Below are 18,662 nucleotides of genomic sequence, written 5' to 3' on the forward strand. Positions count from 1 at the left end.
ACACTGTCCAACAGCGACACCCGCAGGTAAAGTTACAGCGTCTCCTGTGCCTCTCTTCAGCTCATAGAAATAAAGCAGAACCCCTAAAGTGTGCGATGGGTTTAGTGGGGGGGTAATTAAGAATGAATGAGTGACGTGAGAGGAGGCAGTGCTTCCTTCGCACTTTGATTGGTTATGGTTGGACATGATTGGTTCATGCAATAAATCCCGCCTCTTGTTTTCATGCGCATTCTCGTCGAATCGGCCTGAATGAAGACAATGATGGCGTTAATAGGAAGAGTGAGTGAGTAATTAAGTAAGTAAACAACTGTCACTTAGATATCACCGGTTTATGTCATGTCAAAATCAAACTTGAATTGGCCTGAAAACATGATGACTGCGGGGGTTTTAGTGAGCAATCAGCATGGTGAAATTAATGGTACATCTTCATGTCTGTGACCACTGACTTGAGCTTGATGACTGCTGAAAATAAATTGACTATTAAAAAGAAAAGCTGAACACTAGTTCACAAATATTATTATTATTATTATTATTATGGAATAAATGTAAAAATGCATAAAAACACTAACTTGATAATTTATATTCTTAATTATATTACATTACATTGTGTAAAAATACAAAATAGAATTTTATTTGGTCTCTCTTTTTTATGTAATGTTTATTCAACCAGGAAAATTGTGCATCAGGGACATAAATTAAATTTACATTTGACATAAAAAATTGAGGACTTGCCTCCTCATTTTAAAACTCCACCACACACCGTGTGTGTGTGTGTGTGTGTGTGTGTGTGTGTAATTAATTATAAAAACTTTATTTTATTATTAAGATATTTAGGAAAAAAGAGTAAGGTTCAAGACAAAATTAGATTTTATTTTGCCTGACATGCAAGTTTTAAAATAGTTTTATTTCAAGGGTGATTTTTTATTTTTTTTTTTAAACGTAAGAAGGGAGGAATGGATAATATGTTGGCTTTGTCAAGATAACAATTAAACAAGTACAATGGGCCCTAAAAATGGCATGCTAACATAATGTATACAAAATGCTCAGAGAGCATTTTAAAGTGATGTTGTTAAGGCAACAAAAAAAAATGCATTTCAGGAGGTAAAGGAACACCCACATTCAAACTCTGCGTAGGAAAGAGATCTTGAGGGACTCTGGGATTTCGAGTTGGGCGGCACTGACTTGTGGTGGTGGCTGATAAGGGAACGTGACAGGGAATACCCGTCTGACATCCATCAGAAGCTGTGGAGGTTGCCCCTCAGAGCGCCCCTTCAGCAGCCCCTGGGAAACCCCACAGAAAAACCGCATTATCACTCCTGGACAAAACCCCTGGTATGATATTCCGTCACAGAGCTCACAGTCACATGATTTCACACTTACCTGTACTATACGGATGAAATTGAGCGTTACTCTCTCTTCGAGGTCACTCTGAGGTGTATAGAGGCTTAAAATCTTTACAATCTGTGAGAAGATTTTTAATACGTTAATAAATTATAAATATAAATAAAAATTATATAAATTGTGTATATATAATTAATAATATGTATGTATGCTTATAAATGTATATTGACTTTTATATATATATATGTATATATATATATATATGTCATGTATAAATAATTTATATGTATATAAATATGAAATAAATTAGTATTAAATTATTAGTAAAAATATAATTCTTTATATTATGAAAATATTACATATAAATGTAAATGTTTAGTAATATATTAATTCTTATGTGTATGTGCATATATTTATATACAACGAAATTATATTTATATTAGGTTTTAAATATATATATATATGCAAACATACATATATATGAATAAATATATTAATAAACACTTTTTAATTATTTTTTATAATTTGTTATTGGCTCTGTATGAAATCTGCAACGCACAATTCACTTGCATCACAAAACACAAAAGCTCAAAATTTAGAACAACATGCAATTGTCTCAACATGTCAATGTAATAAGCACGCCACCTGCTGGTTGGACAATGCATTGCAGGTTTGGACCATGGCTTGTCCATCTACTTCAGTCTTCTTGCTCATTTGAAGAAGCTGTGCTGCCTGTATCAGAGGCTCCAGAGCGGTCACAGCGCCCCCTGTCTGCAGTGAACGACTCCGCAGCCACTCCTCCAGTAAACTCACATTATACCTATGATATAAGGATATAAATATCTGATGCAACTCATTCAAGCAGATGTTGAAGTAACAGAACTGCGGTGCTGACCTGATCTGGAGGCCGCGGTTCCAGCAGCACATGTCCTTGCGCAGCAGCAGGCTGTTGAGGGTGGTGGCGGCCAGCAGGTACATGAGCTGATGGAAAGCTTGTTCCAGCAGGGCCGAGGGCAGATCCTGACGGGACAGGGCTGTGTGCAGGGCTGACAGTTCCCTCAAGACTGCAGACATAGTGGTCCCCTCTGTACTAGCAGGAGGCCGGGGGTCCGAACCCGTGCGCTTGCGACCGCCACTCAGCTTTACAGATGAACCAGCCAGACCAGGGATGGTCTCACTTTCAAGCATTGCTGGGACTAAAGTTAAGAGATGGGTACACGATCATATATAAATATATATATATATACAGTATATTACTACAGGGTCACTGACAGATCTATATGAGAGGTCTTTCTATCTATATGAGTGTACCGATCATAGGTTGTAGATGGCTCTCAGAGATGGACAGTAGTTGCTGATAGGCCTGAATACACAGATCACTGAGCGCTCGGACAGACTCCTGCACGTCCGTCACCAGAGGCACCAGCTCCTCGCAGCCCCTCACATCCTTCACGAGAATAGGTACATATATTTAATGGATCAAATCATTATATTTCAATTTTAAGTCTGTAATTTCTGCAAAAGGTAAAAATAATCATTTGAAGTAGGCAACAGATCCGTCACCTGTTGGGGAGAGTGCTGATTGAACAGGTCTTTGAGCAGGTAAGCGTTCTTTAGCCACACAGCCGTCGTGTCCAGATCATTGCCGTGTTTCTACAACAAACACATTGTTATTGTAAATATGACCAATTAATGTCTTGAAATGTACTGTCTTAAAGGTGCCATCGAATTGAAAATTGAATTTACCTCGGTATAGTTGAATAACAAGAGTTCAGTACATGGAAATGACATACAGTGAGTCTCAAGCTCCATTGTTTCCTCCTTATATAAATCTCATTTGTTTAAAAGACCTCCGAAGAACAGGCGAATTTCAACATAACACCGACTGTTACGTAACAGTCGGGGTGTACGCCCCCAATATTTGCATATGCCAGTCCATGTTCCCAACATTATGAAAGGCATTAGACAAGGGCAGCCAAAATAAATGTCTGGATGTGCACAGCCGAATCATCAGACTAGGTAAGCAAGCAAGGACAATAGCGAAAAATGGCAGATGGAGCGATAATAACTGACATGATCCATGATATCATGATATTTTTAGTGATATTTGTAAATTGTATTTCTAAATGTTTCGTTAGCATGTTGCTAATATACTGTTAAATGTGGTTAAAGTTACCATCGTTTATTACTGTATTCACGGAGACAAGAGCCGTCACTATTTTCATTTTTAAACATTGCAGTCTGTATAATTCATAAACACAACTTCATTCTTTATAAATCTCTCCAACAGTGTAGCATTAGCCGTTAGCCACGGAGCACTATCAAACTCATTCAGAATCAATGTAAACATCCAAATAAAGACTGTACTTGCGCGATTAGACATGCTGAATGATGAACACTTTGTAAAGATCCATTTTGAGGGTTATATTAGCTGTGTGACCTTTGTTAATGCAATGATAGAGTCGAGAGCTCTGGGTGGGGGCGGAGAGCGCAAGCAATTAAAGGGGCTGCAGCCTGAATCGGCGCATTTCTAATTATGCCCCAAAATAGGCAGTTAAAAAAATTATTTTAAAAAAATCTATGGGGAATTTTGAGCTAAAACTTCACAGACACATTCAGGGGACACCTTAGACTTATATTACATCTTGTAAAAAAACGTTTGATGGCACCTTTAAAATCTATTTTACACACATCACACGTTTCATAGATACAGAAGTTTATCCTGAATTTAATTTATGTGTTCTTAAAGGGTTAGTTCACCCAAAAATGAAAATCCTGTCATTAATTACTCGATCACCCTCATGTCGCTCCACATCTGTAAGACCTTTGTTTATCTTCAGAACACAAATGAAGATATTTTTGATGAAATCTGAGAGGTATACGATAGACAGCAATTTAACCGACACTTTGAAAAAACGACGAGAATACTTTTTGTGCACCAAAAAAACCAAAATAACTTTATTCCACAATATCTAGTGATGAGGGATTTTAAAACGCTGCTTCATAAAGCTTCGAAGCTTTTGTTTCGAATCAGTGGTTCGAAGCGTGTATCAAACTGCCAAAGTCAAAGTGTTTTTTGGTGCACAAGTAATATCTCGTCTTAATAACTTTAAGGTTGAACCACTGTAGACACATAAACTGTTTTAAATACATCTTTAGAAGCTTTCTGGGCATCTGAAAGTGTTAATTATCTTGCTGGCAAAAATATCTTAATTTGTGTTCCGAAGATGAAGAAGGTCTTACGGGTGTCGAATTACATGAGGGTGAGTAATTAATGACAGAATTTTCATTTTTGGGTGAACTAACCCTCTAAGAAAACTAAATAGTTTTGTGGTAATCAACATTAGCCTACGCCAAATGCTGTCTATTGACAATATTGATAATAAGCATAAACTGATGACATGTAAATGCTTGTTTAGTTAAAGTTAGTTGTTCACCTTCATGGCAGTTTTAATAGCGCTAACAGCAGCACTGCAGAGCCCCTTCACCCGCGTCTGATCGCCGCTACAGTCCGCCTGGCGTACGCACAGAAACAGAACCCGAGCCGCCAGTCCAGGGGACAACGACAAAACGCCCTCCGCCCTCACATCTGTCACAGAGAAATGTTAAATCCCATCAGTCAGCGTGAATAACCGTTTCAAAAGTAAACTGTTGTGTGTATTGTTTACCTGTTATAAGGTGTTTGATCAGCTTGCTCTCATCTCTTTTCCTGCACTCCAGTAGTCCGCTGAGTGTCTGGCTCTTCTGAGGGGCAGGAGATGTTGGGTCCTGAGACGCAGTTATGGCTAGACCTGACCGTTAAATACATTTTGAACAGACATTTTTAAGTGACACACTGCCGTTTAAACGTTTGGGGTCAGTACAATTTTTTTAACTCTTTCACCAGAGTTTTTTTTTAAAAGTTGACAGTCACCGCCATCATTTCTGATCATTTCAATATTTTGTTGTATGAATATCTGAACATGCAGTATGTCAAAAGGAAGAACAGAGCCTCTTCTTACAAAACTTTTATTCTAGCTTCATGCATACTTTTTTTTTACCAACACTTGAATGTGGGTATAAGTTTCATAAAATTTCATAAAAAAATAGCAACATTTTGAACATGGCACTTAGAAAATTGTGGGGTACAACATGCTTATTGCTTGTTTCTGCTCCTTTTTTGCCTGTGTTTTGAGCTGGAGATTCTCTACTCTTTCAGAAGATGCGTAATAGCGCCCCCAGCCGTATAACAGTGAAAACACGGAAAGCCGAAAAAATCCGTCAATGGCGGGGAAAGAGTTAAAAAAATGCTTTTATTCAGCAAGCATATAACTTGATCAAAAGTGAAGTAAAGACATATATAATGTTTCAAAATATTTCTATTCCAAGAGTAAAGTGCTGTTCTTTTAAACTTTCTGTTCATCAGTTTCCACAAAAATACTAAGCGGCACAACTGTCAGAAATGTTTCTTGAGCAACAAATCAGCATATTAGAATGATTTCTGAAGGATCATGTGACACTAAAGAAAAAATTCTTTAAATACTTTTTGAACCCACACAGACCTGCATAAGACAGGATTCTCCTGAGGCTCACAGTGTGTTTCAGTTCCTTGAGCTCTCGACGTAATCGGACACATTCCTGCTCTCGAACCGCCACCTGCTCCATTAGTTCCTTCAAACATATACATAAAGAAGCAAAAAATGACAACTGAACAAAGTACAAAGAACAACAAACGGTAGGTTTAGATGAAACGGGTACATTTATCTCAGGATCTCCAGGTGTATCTCTGTCATGGGCCTGCTGGAGTTTCATCCTGAGAGCTGCAATCTCCTGCTCCCACTGCGCTCTCTGAGACAACAGCTGCGTCTCTAGAAACCTGGAACCGTAAAATTTAGTGCCAATAATATGAAGTCATTGATGACTTTATAAGGTCTCAATATATTAGTCTGATGAACAGAAAGAAAACTGACTTGTTGGCCACCCGTACAGCGTCGTACGCATATCTGAGATCCTCGCCCTTCATCCTCTCGGCTGTGTCCTTCACAACGCTCATATCCTCCATTAGGGTGTTCTGTGGGTAAATATTGTCATTTTATTATTGCAAAATATTGGCTTTTTTTTTTAGAAACAGACTTTTAATTTTTGATTTAAACTCTGACCAGAGGTTGCTCATGGCTCCAGGGTCTCCGGTCGGTGGGTGACGTGACGCTGATCCTCCTGACCTCCTCGGGTGAAGGGAAGACAGGCGAGTTCGAGAACGGCGTGGTGACAGGTGACAGAGTCTCCAAAGACACAGTCGAATCTGTTCGCCTATGTCCACGTGAATGCTGTGAGGGAGCACACATTTATTCTTGCTTTCGTTCAAGATTAATATACAATGTTCACACAAAATAAAAGTGTTAAGGCCAATTCACACCGCACCGACAAACGCCAACAAACACCAACAAACGCCAACGAACAAGTTGGCCGTTGGATTTAGAATTCTATGAGAAAAAACTGTCATGTTCACACCGCCCCAACAAACACCGACCAACGAGTGACGTCTGACTGGGAAAATTCCACAACTACACAAGTAACCATGTTAACAATATGTCAGGTTAGTTTACTATATTAATAATATAGTATCATATATATTTTCATTGTATTAAAGTATTGAGGCAAAACAAAAATACTAACCTGAAATCCGAAGCGCTGTAGCCATCGATCTGATCGTAACCTGTTGCGCTGCGGTTGGTATACCGGTTTTTAAACTTTTTTTTAGCGCGACCCTTTTTATTAACGAGACCCATAAGCATATACAACCATGTAGCTAAACAAGTCAAAACGAATTATTAAAAAACGAAACTGAAGGTAAACCTGCGTTGCTCTCATGGTGGTTATAACGTTACCTCTCTCTTTCGGTGAAGTGGAGCAGCTGCTCTTGCTGATTGCACTATGGACTATTGTACCTTTTGTGTATATATATATATATATATATATATATATATATATATATATATATATATATATTATTTTTTTTTTTTTTTTTTTTTTTTTTTTTTTTAACTGTATTTTATTTTTTATAACGAACAAGCTGCGATGTCACGTTTCCAGTGCTTTGTTGTGTGTGCGTGAGGCGCGGGCGCGATCAAATAGCTGTCTTTGCAGGGGACTTCCCTCATCGTCATGGCAACGGTTCGTTAACAGGTCAGATTACGTCAGAGTTGGTTGCCGTCTGTTGGAAAACTGTTCACACCGCGCAGACATTCCACGACCCGACAAACACCGATTAAACATGTTCAGTCGGGTGAAAACCAACTCCGACCAACGCCAACAACGACCAACAAACGCCAACAGGGGTATCACACCAAACCAACAAACTCCAACAGACGAGTTTGTTGGCGTTTGTTGGCCGTCGTCGGGGCGGTGTGAATTGGCCTTTAAAACAAAAAATATTATAGTTACTACATTCAAATGTTTTTTTTATTAATAAATACATTGTTATTTATATATTTTCAGAAAATTTTCTGATTTGTACATGTACAGGAGCATCATGTAACTGTTTTTTATTTTATACTTACATTGATTTTATTATAATATATTTATATACATTGATATTTTTTTTTAAGATGTACCTCATTGGTGGCGAAGAGGCTCATATCTCTTAGGTTTTCGTATCTTTGCTCTAGTCTCGTGAACTCTCTAAGTAAACTCTGGTATCTCCTCCTTTCCTCTTCCAGCTCTGCTCGCACTGATGCATCTGCCTGATCCACAGACTGCTGGCGGCTCTCTGAAACATGCAGTTTATTCAGCTTTTTACTTTTACACATATGATTTATATACTTTTTGTATTTATTGTGTACATTTAAATAAATTAAAGGGATACTTCACCCAAAAATGAAAATTCTGTCATCATTTCCTCACCCTCATGTCATTCCAAACCCGTAAAGGCCAGAACACACCAAGCCGATGCCGACGAACTAGTGGCGACGAAAGCAGACTGTGGGGTTGGCTCACGTCGGCAGCGTCTGTGTCCAAAGTTGGCCTGACACACCAAACCAATGCTAAACAGCCGACGGCTAAGTAGTACATCAGTTCTGCGCCTGCGTGAGATGAAATGCCTTTCCGAACCAGCAGGTGGCAGTAACTGAACAGCCAATCAGAATGATCAGATGGCCCGACGGACCGACGAGCTCCGACGGTGATTCAACATTTAGAATCGGCCGAAAAAAAACGACGAGGACCAACTTCGATGGCGGTGTGGAACACACTGAGAAAACTTAGTCGGCCGACGAAGAAAAACTGCCCGTCGGCTTGGTGTGTTCCTGCCTTAATACTTTCCTTCAACTTCGGAACACAAATTAAGATATTTTTAATGAAATATGAGAGATTTCTGTCCCTCCATTGACAGTCTACGCAACTACCACTTTGACACTTCAAAAAGTTCATAAAGAGATTGAAAAACGAATACATATGAATCGAATGGTTTAGTCCAAATTTTCACAATCGCTTTATATGATGAACAGATTTAATTTAGGCTATTATTCACATATAAACATTAATCAGCGAACATAAACAAAAGCTCAACTGAACCTGCTTGACACGCGAGAACAAACCTCTTACGAAAGCTCAAACTTGCCGCATAACACTTGAGAATAAACCTCATTGGTTCTCGCACGTCAAGCAAACATGCTTGAGCTTCTGTTTACCACAACTGATGTGTGCGTTGATGAATGTTTATATATGAATAAAAGATTAAATTCAATCTGTTCATCATATAAAGAGATCAAGTCTCTTTAGAAACTTTGGACTAAGCCTGCTTGATTCATATGGATTAGTTTTACAATCTCTTTATGGACTTTTTGAAGCATCAAAGTGGTAGTTGCGTAGACTGTCAATGGAGGGAGAGAAATCTCTCCGATTTCATTAAAAATCTCTTCAAAAGTCTTATGGGTTTGAAACAACATGAGGGTGAATAAATGATGAGTAAATTTTAGAACTAACTTTTTAAAATGAGCCTTAGTCTACCATTTAATTTATTTATTAAATGAAATACATGAGTTGAGATGAAACCGTGGTGGTTCATTTCACAAGATATGGCACAAATTTAATCCATTTACCCTCCTGAGCTTTTTCCTGATCCTGTAAACGAATAGCCAAATCATCCTTCTCTTTCTCCAAAGAATCTCTCTCAATTCGGAGAGCTTGGATTTCCTAGAGTAAACAGGAAGTAACCAAACAAAGCTGGTGATTATCAACAGAACCAACTCCCTAACAAGAAAAAATAAGTGGCTGATGTTAACTGTGTACGTGAAATATGGTTCACCTGTGTAAGCTGGAGAATCTCTTGGGCGGCCTTCTCCTCAGCTTTCCTCCTGTCCTCCTCCTGTTTGTCTGCGAGTAAAGGAGCATTGTTTGCATTCTCCTGCAGTTGGATCTGGAGTTTGAGGAGGCTGGACCGCAGCTGTTCCAGCTCAGAGCTGTGAGCTTCTCGCTCGGCCTGAAGAGTCTCCCTCAGAGACGCACTCTCTCTCGCCTGAGAGAAGAAAAGCACACACGATTCATATTGGGTGGCCATCTGTCCAGTTTTGAAATACTATATTCGCTCACCAACGTAGCCTTGAGCTGGACACTCATATTTCCTTCCATTAAAGTCACCATGAAATCAAAAAGGACAATTCTTATTTTTTTATGGAATATTACAGTATTTACTCTAAATGATTTATCCAACCTTAAGTCGCATACATTTTAGACACAATATTGTCAATATCAACTTTTTTTTCTGCTCTATTCTCTTATAAAAAAAATAGTTCCATACAGAGTCAAAGCAGAATTGTTGCCTTTTTTTCCTCAACAGATTCTGTTCCTGAATAATTAAGCGTTTTTGAATGAATTGAGATTCAGGGTCTATTTAGACAACACCATTTTAAACTAAAAACTGAAACTTTTCATGCGTTTTGGCTGTTCATTTAAATGACAACAGTGTTTTGGGGGCCTGAAAATGAAACTTTTGAAAACGGGTTTCAAAGTGCAAGTTTTTGAAAACGATACTGTTATTGTCTCTGTGTAAACTACAAAAACGTGAATTTGTGAAAATGGTGACGTTTTGCTCATGCATGTTACATGTTCAGTCTAGTATAGGTGCATAGTTTTTCTTTACAAAGTGACATCGCCAACTACTGGCCTGGCAGGAATAATACAGTGTTTTTAGTCGTTTTCGCGAATACATGTGAACAGGGATCGTTTTGTGGAAAAAAAAAACATCATTACACAATTGCTCAATGCTTTCTTCCACCTTCTCACCTGTTGGTCGGCTTTGAGCTGCAGCTGCATGAGTTTGACTTCCATGCCTTTGTTGAGTTCTCTGTATTTCTCTACCGAGCGAGCCTCAGCACGCAGGTGCAACAGCTCTTTACGTGCCGCTCGCCTGCGCACGCAACACTGCAGGAGCACTACTGCAGTTCTGACACGCCTGAAACTGCACCGGGCCAGCCAACCTCGCACCTGTGCCTGCAAAAACACCACCGCCCGCTCTGTCAGCATCTAAAGAGAGAAAAGATTTACAAAACAAATCATAAAATAATGTTTACATTAGGTAACAACATTCATACACTACTAATTTAGGCCTACTAAATGTCTTGACTGAAGGTAAAATGTCAAACTGTCATGACCTAAAATTTCATCATTATATCAAATACATGTTAAGATTGAGTTTTAACATAAACACTATGCAGATTGTGCACTATATTTCTTGATAAATGCACATCATGAAGAGCAAAAGTCTTAAACTACTGACTACAACACACAAATCGTCTTCACATGAACCGTACAATCCTACACAGACCTCAACACTTGACACATAAAACACAACAAGGGTCACTTTTTATGGTAAAATTCATTTTAAGAAACACTAACAAACACACATTTTAAAGCACTTTACCTGTCTATAAATGCGACGAGCCTGGGTGCCTCTGATGAAAGCCTGGATTTTGATGGTGGCCTCTCTTATGGTCTTATAAAGCTGTCGAACAGCCAGCATGCGGTATGTTTTCTGGATGATTAAAGCAGCATGTGTATAACGGAGGGTCCACGCCAACCTAATGGTGTTAGGTAACGTTGAAATATATACTTCAAAATTGGAGTCCCAAACATGTAGAAACACCTATTAGAAAACCTACATAACTAGAATGGAACCTAAAAACCTCCAGTACATAGTGTGCCCTTTAGGTAACACTCTAACCCACCTTCGGGCTAGGGTTCCTCTGGTGTATCGCTGCAGGATGAAGGTGGCCCACCGGAGCCGCTGATAACGCCTATGCTGCAGCCATCCCCTCACCAAGCTTTGAATCAAAACCGCTGCTGCACATAGCCGATCTCCTCTCAGCTTCTCCAGTACTGCAACTTGTCCGGCCCGGAAGAAGACCTTGGTCTTGCCAAAGCAGTACTGCTCTGGATCAGGGATAAGGTCAGGCAGGGCACTCCGGCAGGAACGCCGTATATCATCCTGAGAAACAGAACCATGTAGCAGCACCCGGTAGCGGGTGAAGAACTCCTCGTACGTCCACCTGGAGTACGGACGAAAGAATCAGGGATGTAATAGGGAACTTATGCTTCTTATTTGACAGACTTATAGAAGAGTACTTGCCTGGAGGGGTAGCCTGCGGCACTGATTCGGATGGTCTCCAAGACTCCACATGCTCGCAATTGCTGCACTGCTCGCTTGGGATCAAATCTGATATGGAGAGACGAGAAAAGGTTACTCAAACTGTCATACATAAACACATAGGATATCTTTTTTTTCTTACAGAAAGGGCTGTTTGAGGTCATTGGACTTTATGCAGCGGACATAATGTGGGGTGGTGCTGTTCAAGGTGTCCATCAAAAGGTGCAGGGATTGACGAAACTAGACATGCAAAGACAGAATATGTAAGAAAAGGTTGAAATCTTAGACCTAAAGAGTCAGAGAACACCTTAAGGGCTTTAGATGGATTTGAACGTGACTGGTAAACCATTGGAAAGAGGACATAAACCAGGACAAGCGGTTTACCTGAAAGCCCACAGTTAATTTGTGCTCTCTGTGAGCTCTCTTTCCTGAACGTACACTCCCGTTTGCAAGAGAAGAGTTGGAGAGGGATCCCCCTGCTGACTCCTTCTGGAACAACTCTGCAACTAGTTCTGACTGGGAAGGGTATGGACAGTTGTGAGGAGGCAGAGTACAAAATTAAATCAAAAGCCAATAATTAAACTATTCATACAATACCTGGCTAGCTCTCAGTATATTGATGGGCTCCTCAAACACAGTGTCTCGGTTCTTGTCTAAAAAGCCATCACACTCGTACTGAACCTAATGCAAGAAAACCCAGCAATATTATCACAAACATTGAAAGGTTTTGTGCCACCATTTGCCAAATTCTTCCCAGTAGATGTTTTCTGACCATATCAGCAAAATGCACAATGATGAAGGCAGAGTTGGACATGCGTGGTTTACGAAAGTGGGGACTTTGGTTCAGGTGCTGGTCGTAAACCTTCCGAGCCCAGTTCTCATCTGAGCCTTTCGGCATCTGGAACAGGACGAGAATGTGTTTTGTACTTTGGTGACATGAGAAGAGGTATTACAACTTGTTTTACAACATGTAGTTTCCTTACTCTGCATTCCTCATCCAGAAGATCAAGTAGACCCAGCTGGCCTTCGATGAGCGCAATGCATGGCTGGTTATCGCTAAACTCAATACGGTTCCAGGGAAGTTCCTCTCGCAGGTACTCCTCTTGCTCCAACTGAAACACATGCTGACAAGGACATGCCACATACTTAAAACTTAACTTAATGAACAAAGTTGAGTCAACAAGTCAACTAATGGCTAGTCAAGTTCTGAAAAACGCAAAGTAACCAAAAATAGTGAGGAGCAATGCTTCAAGCATGAAGTCATGATTCGCTAGGCAAAAATATCTGTAAAAGACTAGGTGTCAGGCACCAATGAATGCCAAGTCCCAATATCTGGAAACTTACCCTGTTGAACTGCTGTTGGAGTTTCTCATTGGCATAGTTAATACAGAATTGCTCAAAGCTATTCCTGTCAAAAGTCTCAAACCTATAAATGATCAAAAAAAAAGACTGACAAAACAATCCTACATGTACATTTTTGTAATATTATTGATTATTACATACAAAATAACTCTTACCCATAGATATCAAGAACTCCTATGAAAGATTTGGGCTGTTCCCGGTGTGCTCGTAAGGATGAGTTGAGTCTCTGCACCGTCCATGTGAAAAGTTGCTCATACACATGCTTAGCCAGAGCATCCCGTGCTTCATTAGCCTGCTGGCCTGTCATGGGCTTCACAAGCATCTCCCCACCCACCGTTAGTCGCCTGTGACATAGCCATTGGGCCATCTGAGCACCTTCCACTCCCAAAAGCTTGGCAAAGAGAGCCAAGGAACGGTCATTGGCCTGCCAGTAAGGTGAATAAGAAATTTTGTCAATATTATCACACACTACTTGTTAGAAAATTAGCAAGAACAGCACTGCTTCTGTCTTTTATATATGCAGACATCAAAAGATTCTTCACATTTTTATTCTGATTCTATTTTATTCTGAAATGTACACAATATTAGGAAATGGTGTTTGTACATCAATGTAGCTGCGGTCCCCACCACGACCACTGGCTTGTATGTTGACATTCCCCAGATGAAGAATTGCTGCCAGTATACGAAATATCTCCATCTGCTGGTCCGGTTGCACTCCTGCAGGGGTGAACCACAAGTTTTGTAAAAAGGTCATAATGTTGCATTGAAGGAATACTATATGGATGTATTTTAATTACCAAGTATAGTAAAGGCATTTCTTGTCCGCTCCAGCTCGACAACATCATCTGTGCCTGAAATGTGCACATCTTGCCCTTGGTTGGTGTAATGGAAGTTCTCAGCAGAATCTAGTGAGATGCAGTAACGCATGGTGATTCAACAAAAACAACACAACACAAATAAATGTATGCATGTATACTTGAGTGACATGTGTTCGGGACATCAATTTAGGCTTTACCAAGTTTAAGTGTCCTCAACTCTGGCAAATCCCTGGAAGCACAAAGCTGGTAGAAGATGTGGTAGTTTCTCTCTTCAGCTGCCTGTTCATGTGCCACAAAACAAAACGCATCTCAATAACCGAACTTGATCACTAAGTCATGAGATATTCACTATATGATCATGCAATCACCTGAAAAACAACTCTTGATTTCTCCAACAAGTAGGTCCTCATGTTTGCCCCAATTATATCCCCTTTACGACCAAATCCAATCTCAATATACTTCCCAAAACGGCTGCTGTTGTCGTTTCTGGTTGTTTTTGCATTACCGATTGCCTGTAAGGGTTAGAATAATAGAAATGAATTAAATTATTACTAAACAGCCTCCTCCTACTTTACCAGAAAGGCCATAAATCAAGTTTTAGTACCTCCATGATGGGATTGGATGCCAAAACTTTCTCTTCCACACTGGTCTGCTGGGCCGCACCACCCACAACAGCAAAGTAACGCATGGTGTACTTAGCAGATACAGTTTTACCTGAGCCTGATTCTCCGCTGATTATGATGGATTGGTTTTTCTCCTCTCTGTACATATAATTATGATTAAAACCATGTTAAAACCATATGTTTTGGTTAAAGTAATGTAATACAATACATGTGAACATGAATGAATGAACGTTTATACTGTATATTGTGTGGTACCAGGGTAAAGTGATGTTATCAAAGGGTAATACCATGGTACTTTGAAGTACTACGCAAATTATTATGCATATATCAAAGTTATTACCAAAGTTTTACCAATGGTCTTTGTCCCAAAAAATATGGTACTTTTTTGTAAGTGAACTATTCTTGTTATTGGCTTGCTCTTGACCTGGTCATAGTGCAGTACGCCTCTTCAGCCACAGAAAAAATATGCGGCTCCATATCAGCCATGTCCTGGCCACTGTAAGCGTCAATCACTTCCTCTCCGTAGATGGGTAACTGTTCATATGGATTTAATGCCACCAACACAATCCCTATTAAAGTATGAGAAAGTTGTCTAAATGAAATTAATGTATCTTTGAAATAAAAAATTAATGAACTTTAAAAACATGCAAGGCCATCATTTTCTTTGCATAATTCACACATCAATAAACTCAGTGCTTGGTAAAAATTCTTTACAGGAGCCAATATAACAATGAGTGATGTTATTTAAATCTTTATGCCTTGAACTTTACACCCAGTAAAATGGGGGTTAATGAGCAATGGCTGTAAAAACTTGCCACTGTTTTCTGTTGAATTTAACTCACCGCAGTAGGTGTAAATGCTACTGTAGTCGAGAAAGCGCACGCGCAAGTTGTGAAGTACTGCTGGCTCATGGAGGAAGGTTAAAGCCGTGAGGTCATTCTCCCCCTCCAAAATATCAGGGTTACCTAGAGGGGGAAGTCCTGCCGGAGGCAACACTGGATACTCCACCTCCTTATTTAAAAAATATAATATTATAAAATATTAATATATTTACACACACACACACAGTTAGTCTTGGTTAATTCGTTTTTAAATGAATGGTTGTACAGCTCAAAATTAGAGAAACTTTTTTGTGTTTAGAAAGTGTTTGGACACTTTTTGTTTGTCAAAGGTTAGTGAAACATCTTTCTGCAAGGCCTCATGGTTTCATTTCAGTATCATATGTGCCTTACTCTGCCATCACTGAGTTGGATTAAGATCTGTTGGTCTCCAGGATGGTAGTCATGAAGCAGCTGTGCAGACACCCACACAGCTTCTGGGTCTGGCACCCACACACATGCACCCTGACAGACAACAGAAGTAATAAATATATATTCATACAAACCATAATCAACAGTATATGTAATGAAATAATAGCCAAAGTCATTTGAAACCAAAAAATGTTATATAGCATGTATAGACACACACTGTGTGTGGCAGATTTAGACTTTTCATGCATTTATTTTTTTGGTGTTTTTGCCTTTATTTATGCATTTGGCAGACGCTTTTATCCAAAGCGACTTACATTGCATTATACTATACATTTGTATCTGAGTATGTGCAATCCCTGGGATCGATTTCAAACTTTTTAAAATGTCCTTTTGTGGTAAGTACAAATGAAATTGGATTGTTTGTTTTGACTTTTTTTTATATGCTTTTTGAAAAAAAGGAAACAAGGCCCATTCAACAAGTAGTGTTCCTGATCTCTTGCTATTCACTAATTAATATTACCCAAACTTTAAGACACCCCCAGTTTCACAGACAAGGCTTAAGCCTTGTCCCAGACTAAAATGCATTTAGTCAGATGCACAACATGTTTTTTTTCTAAGGCATGTTTATTAAGGCTACTTAAATGTCCCGGTGGAACTAATGCCTAATCCTGGCTTAATCTAAGCCCTATCTGTTAAACCAAGCTATAAACAAAACAAAAGTTCCCACTTAAAACTTAAGTTCTCACATTTCAAGTGTGAAAACTGATGAAACTGGTTGACATTTCACTGCTTTTCAAACACAAATTGATACAATGTGCTTCCTGCTGAGTTAAGTGCTGACCCTAAACACACCTGAACCGGCTAATCGAGGTCTTCAGGATAACTAGAAACTGCAAGCCAGGTGTGTCAGAGCTAAAGTGTGCTGGAAGATGGCCTTCTAGAAGCAAGATTGGACATTGCAGTCTATAGACTTGATTATGATAATGTCTAAAGATATGGATACCAAGGAAATTGATTCAATATTTTGAATGTTACACAACCGGCTCATGTGCCTGAGCGACTATCTGTCCCACCCCAGAGACACTCTTTCTCCTCAATCAGCATAAAAACACTTGCAGCACCATTAAACATTAACATCAGCCGGTCTCCTCGGACACTGAACATAAAACTGATGTAGGCATACAACACTAAGCAAAATGAGACTAAAAATTAGATCTATCTATCTATCTATCTATCTATCTATCTATCTATCTATCTATCTATCTATCTATCTATCTATCTATCTATCTATCTATCTATCTATTCTACTTATCTTATCATGACACCCAATGAAACTGCCAAAAAAACATATATTAAAAAAATGATCAAACAAACTTACCTTTGTGTAGAGCTCTGTGGTTGCCATCTGGCCAGAGAGTTAATTTCCGCTTTGCCAGCTCAAAGAAACCTTACTACAACTTCAGCTGTTCTCTTAATTTGTGTCTCAGAGAGAGAATGACTGGCCCGGTGCCCTTTGGTCTGTTAGAGATTCAGCCATCATATCCGTAATAGTAAGTTAACAGTTAATCCTTGATGTAAGAGAGGGACATTTAAAACGACTCTGCATCTGAACAATTTCAAAGCAGCATAAAGTAGTGCAAAAAAGTGGATAGCACATTAGCGATAACAACAACAAATAGGTTGAACATAAAGAAATAGTCTGTATCAAAAACACAACAAAAAAGCAATAAAGATATTCAACACAGGAACATTTTATTTTAAGAAATGCAGAAGAGAACATGGATGTTGTTGTGATGATGTGGGCTATGAACTAAACATTTTTTTTTTTATTATTTAAAAAAAACATACTTTTCACCCAGAAAAATGTTTAGTTAAGTTGCTTATCACAGGATGCTTACACATCACTTTGTATAAATCACACGTCACAATTTATGAATCACCATTCACATTGTAATTCCAGGTTCAGACTGTGGAAATGTTATTCAGTGTCAAGTATGAACAGCTTATAAGAAAAAATCAGTCAGTTTGAACAAGCACCAGATGAGTCGAAAACATAAAATCTGAAAGAAAACCAAACCATACCTGCACACTTTGTAACTATTAATGTTTATCAATGCCTTGTCCCCGATAAAAGATTTGGTATTGAGAAAAAAAACAAAAAACTGAATTTGAACTGCATAATACTGATTTCCAACTTGAAATTGTGAAATTACAAATATTGTTAAAACAATACTAACAGGGATATTTTTTCACAAACATATCCTTTTCTAATTTTGACAGAGATTTAAAACATTTTTTAGTCACAGAGAATAATCAACAGATCAGTATTGGTCAGCTGTGATAGATTTAGCACCCGAACTAGAGGATTGTATTTTTGACTTGATTGTCATATCTCCATATTACAGAAGAGGATTAGGGCCAAGCAATAATAAAAAAATAAAACCATCTTGAGATTAAAGTTGTTAAATTTTGAGAAAAAAAAGTCGAAATAAAATTTTGAGAATAAACTCATTAAATTACGAGAAAAAACTCGTTAAATTTCAAGAAAAAGTTTGAGATAAAATGTTGAGAATAAACTCGTTAAATTACGAGAAAAAAACTTGTTAAATTTCAAGAAAAAAGTCGAGATAAAATGTTGAGAATAAAC

General features: G+C 38.7%; 1 protein-coding gene across 1 annotated transcript; it reads right to left on the reverse strand.

Moving 5' to 3' along the window:
* Positions 1 to 861: 861 nt before the first annotated feature.
* Positions 862 to 17,420, reverse strand: si:dkey-110c1.10 (unconventional myosin-Vb). The gene is made up of 35 exons (XM_048181472.1): positions 17,394 to 17,420; positions 15,998 to 16,108; positions 15,608 to 15,776; positions 15,190 to 15,334; positions 14,747 to 14,903; positions 14,511 to 14,654; positions 14,340 to 14,421; positions 14,122 to 14,229; positions 13,929 to 14,041; positions 13,480 to 13,748; positions 13,307 to 13,388; positions 12,946 to 13,086; positions 12,735 to 12,860; positions 12,560 to 12,643; positions 12,347 to 12,478; positions 12,105 to 12,202; positions 11,945 to 12,031; positions 11,544 to 11,864; positions 11,240 to 11,396; positions 10,603 to 10,842; positions 9,626 to 9,835; positions 9,420 to 9,513; positions 7,935 to 8,089; positions 6,480 to 6,647; positions 6,291 to 6,391; positions 6,079 to 6,196; positions 5,883 to 5,991; positions 5,010 to 5,132; positions 4,779 to 4,930; positions 2,905 to 2,994; positions 2,653 to 2,788; positions 2,237 to 2,537; positions 1,987 to 2,161; positions 1,381 to 1,461; positions 862 to 1,281 (listed from the first exon to the last, which is right to left on the reverse strand). Exons 1-35 carry the CDS (start codon positions 17,418 to 17,420, stop codon positions 1,120 to 1,122), a joined length of 4,968 nt encoding a protein of 1,655 aa, XP_048037429.1. The 3' UTR covers positions 862 to 1,119.
* Positions 17,421 to 18,662: the final 1,242 nt, after the last annotated feature.

Source organism: Megalobrama amblycephala, linkage group LG2 (assembly GCF_018812025.1).
Source record: "Megalobrama amblycephala isolate DHTTF-2021 linkage group LG2, ASM1881202v1, whole genome shotgun sequence".
Taxonomy (NCBI): Eukaryota; Metazoa; Chordata; class Actinopteri; order Cypriniformes; family Xenocyprididae; genus Megalobrama; species Megalobrama amblycephala.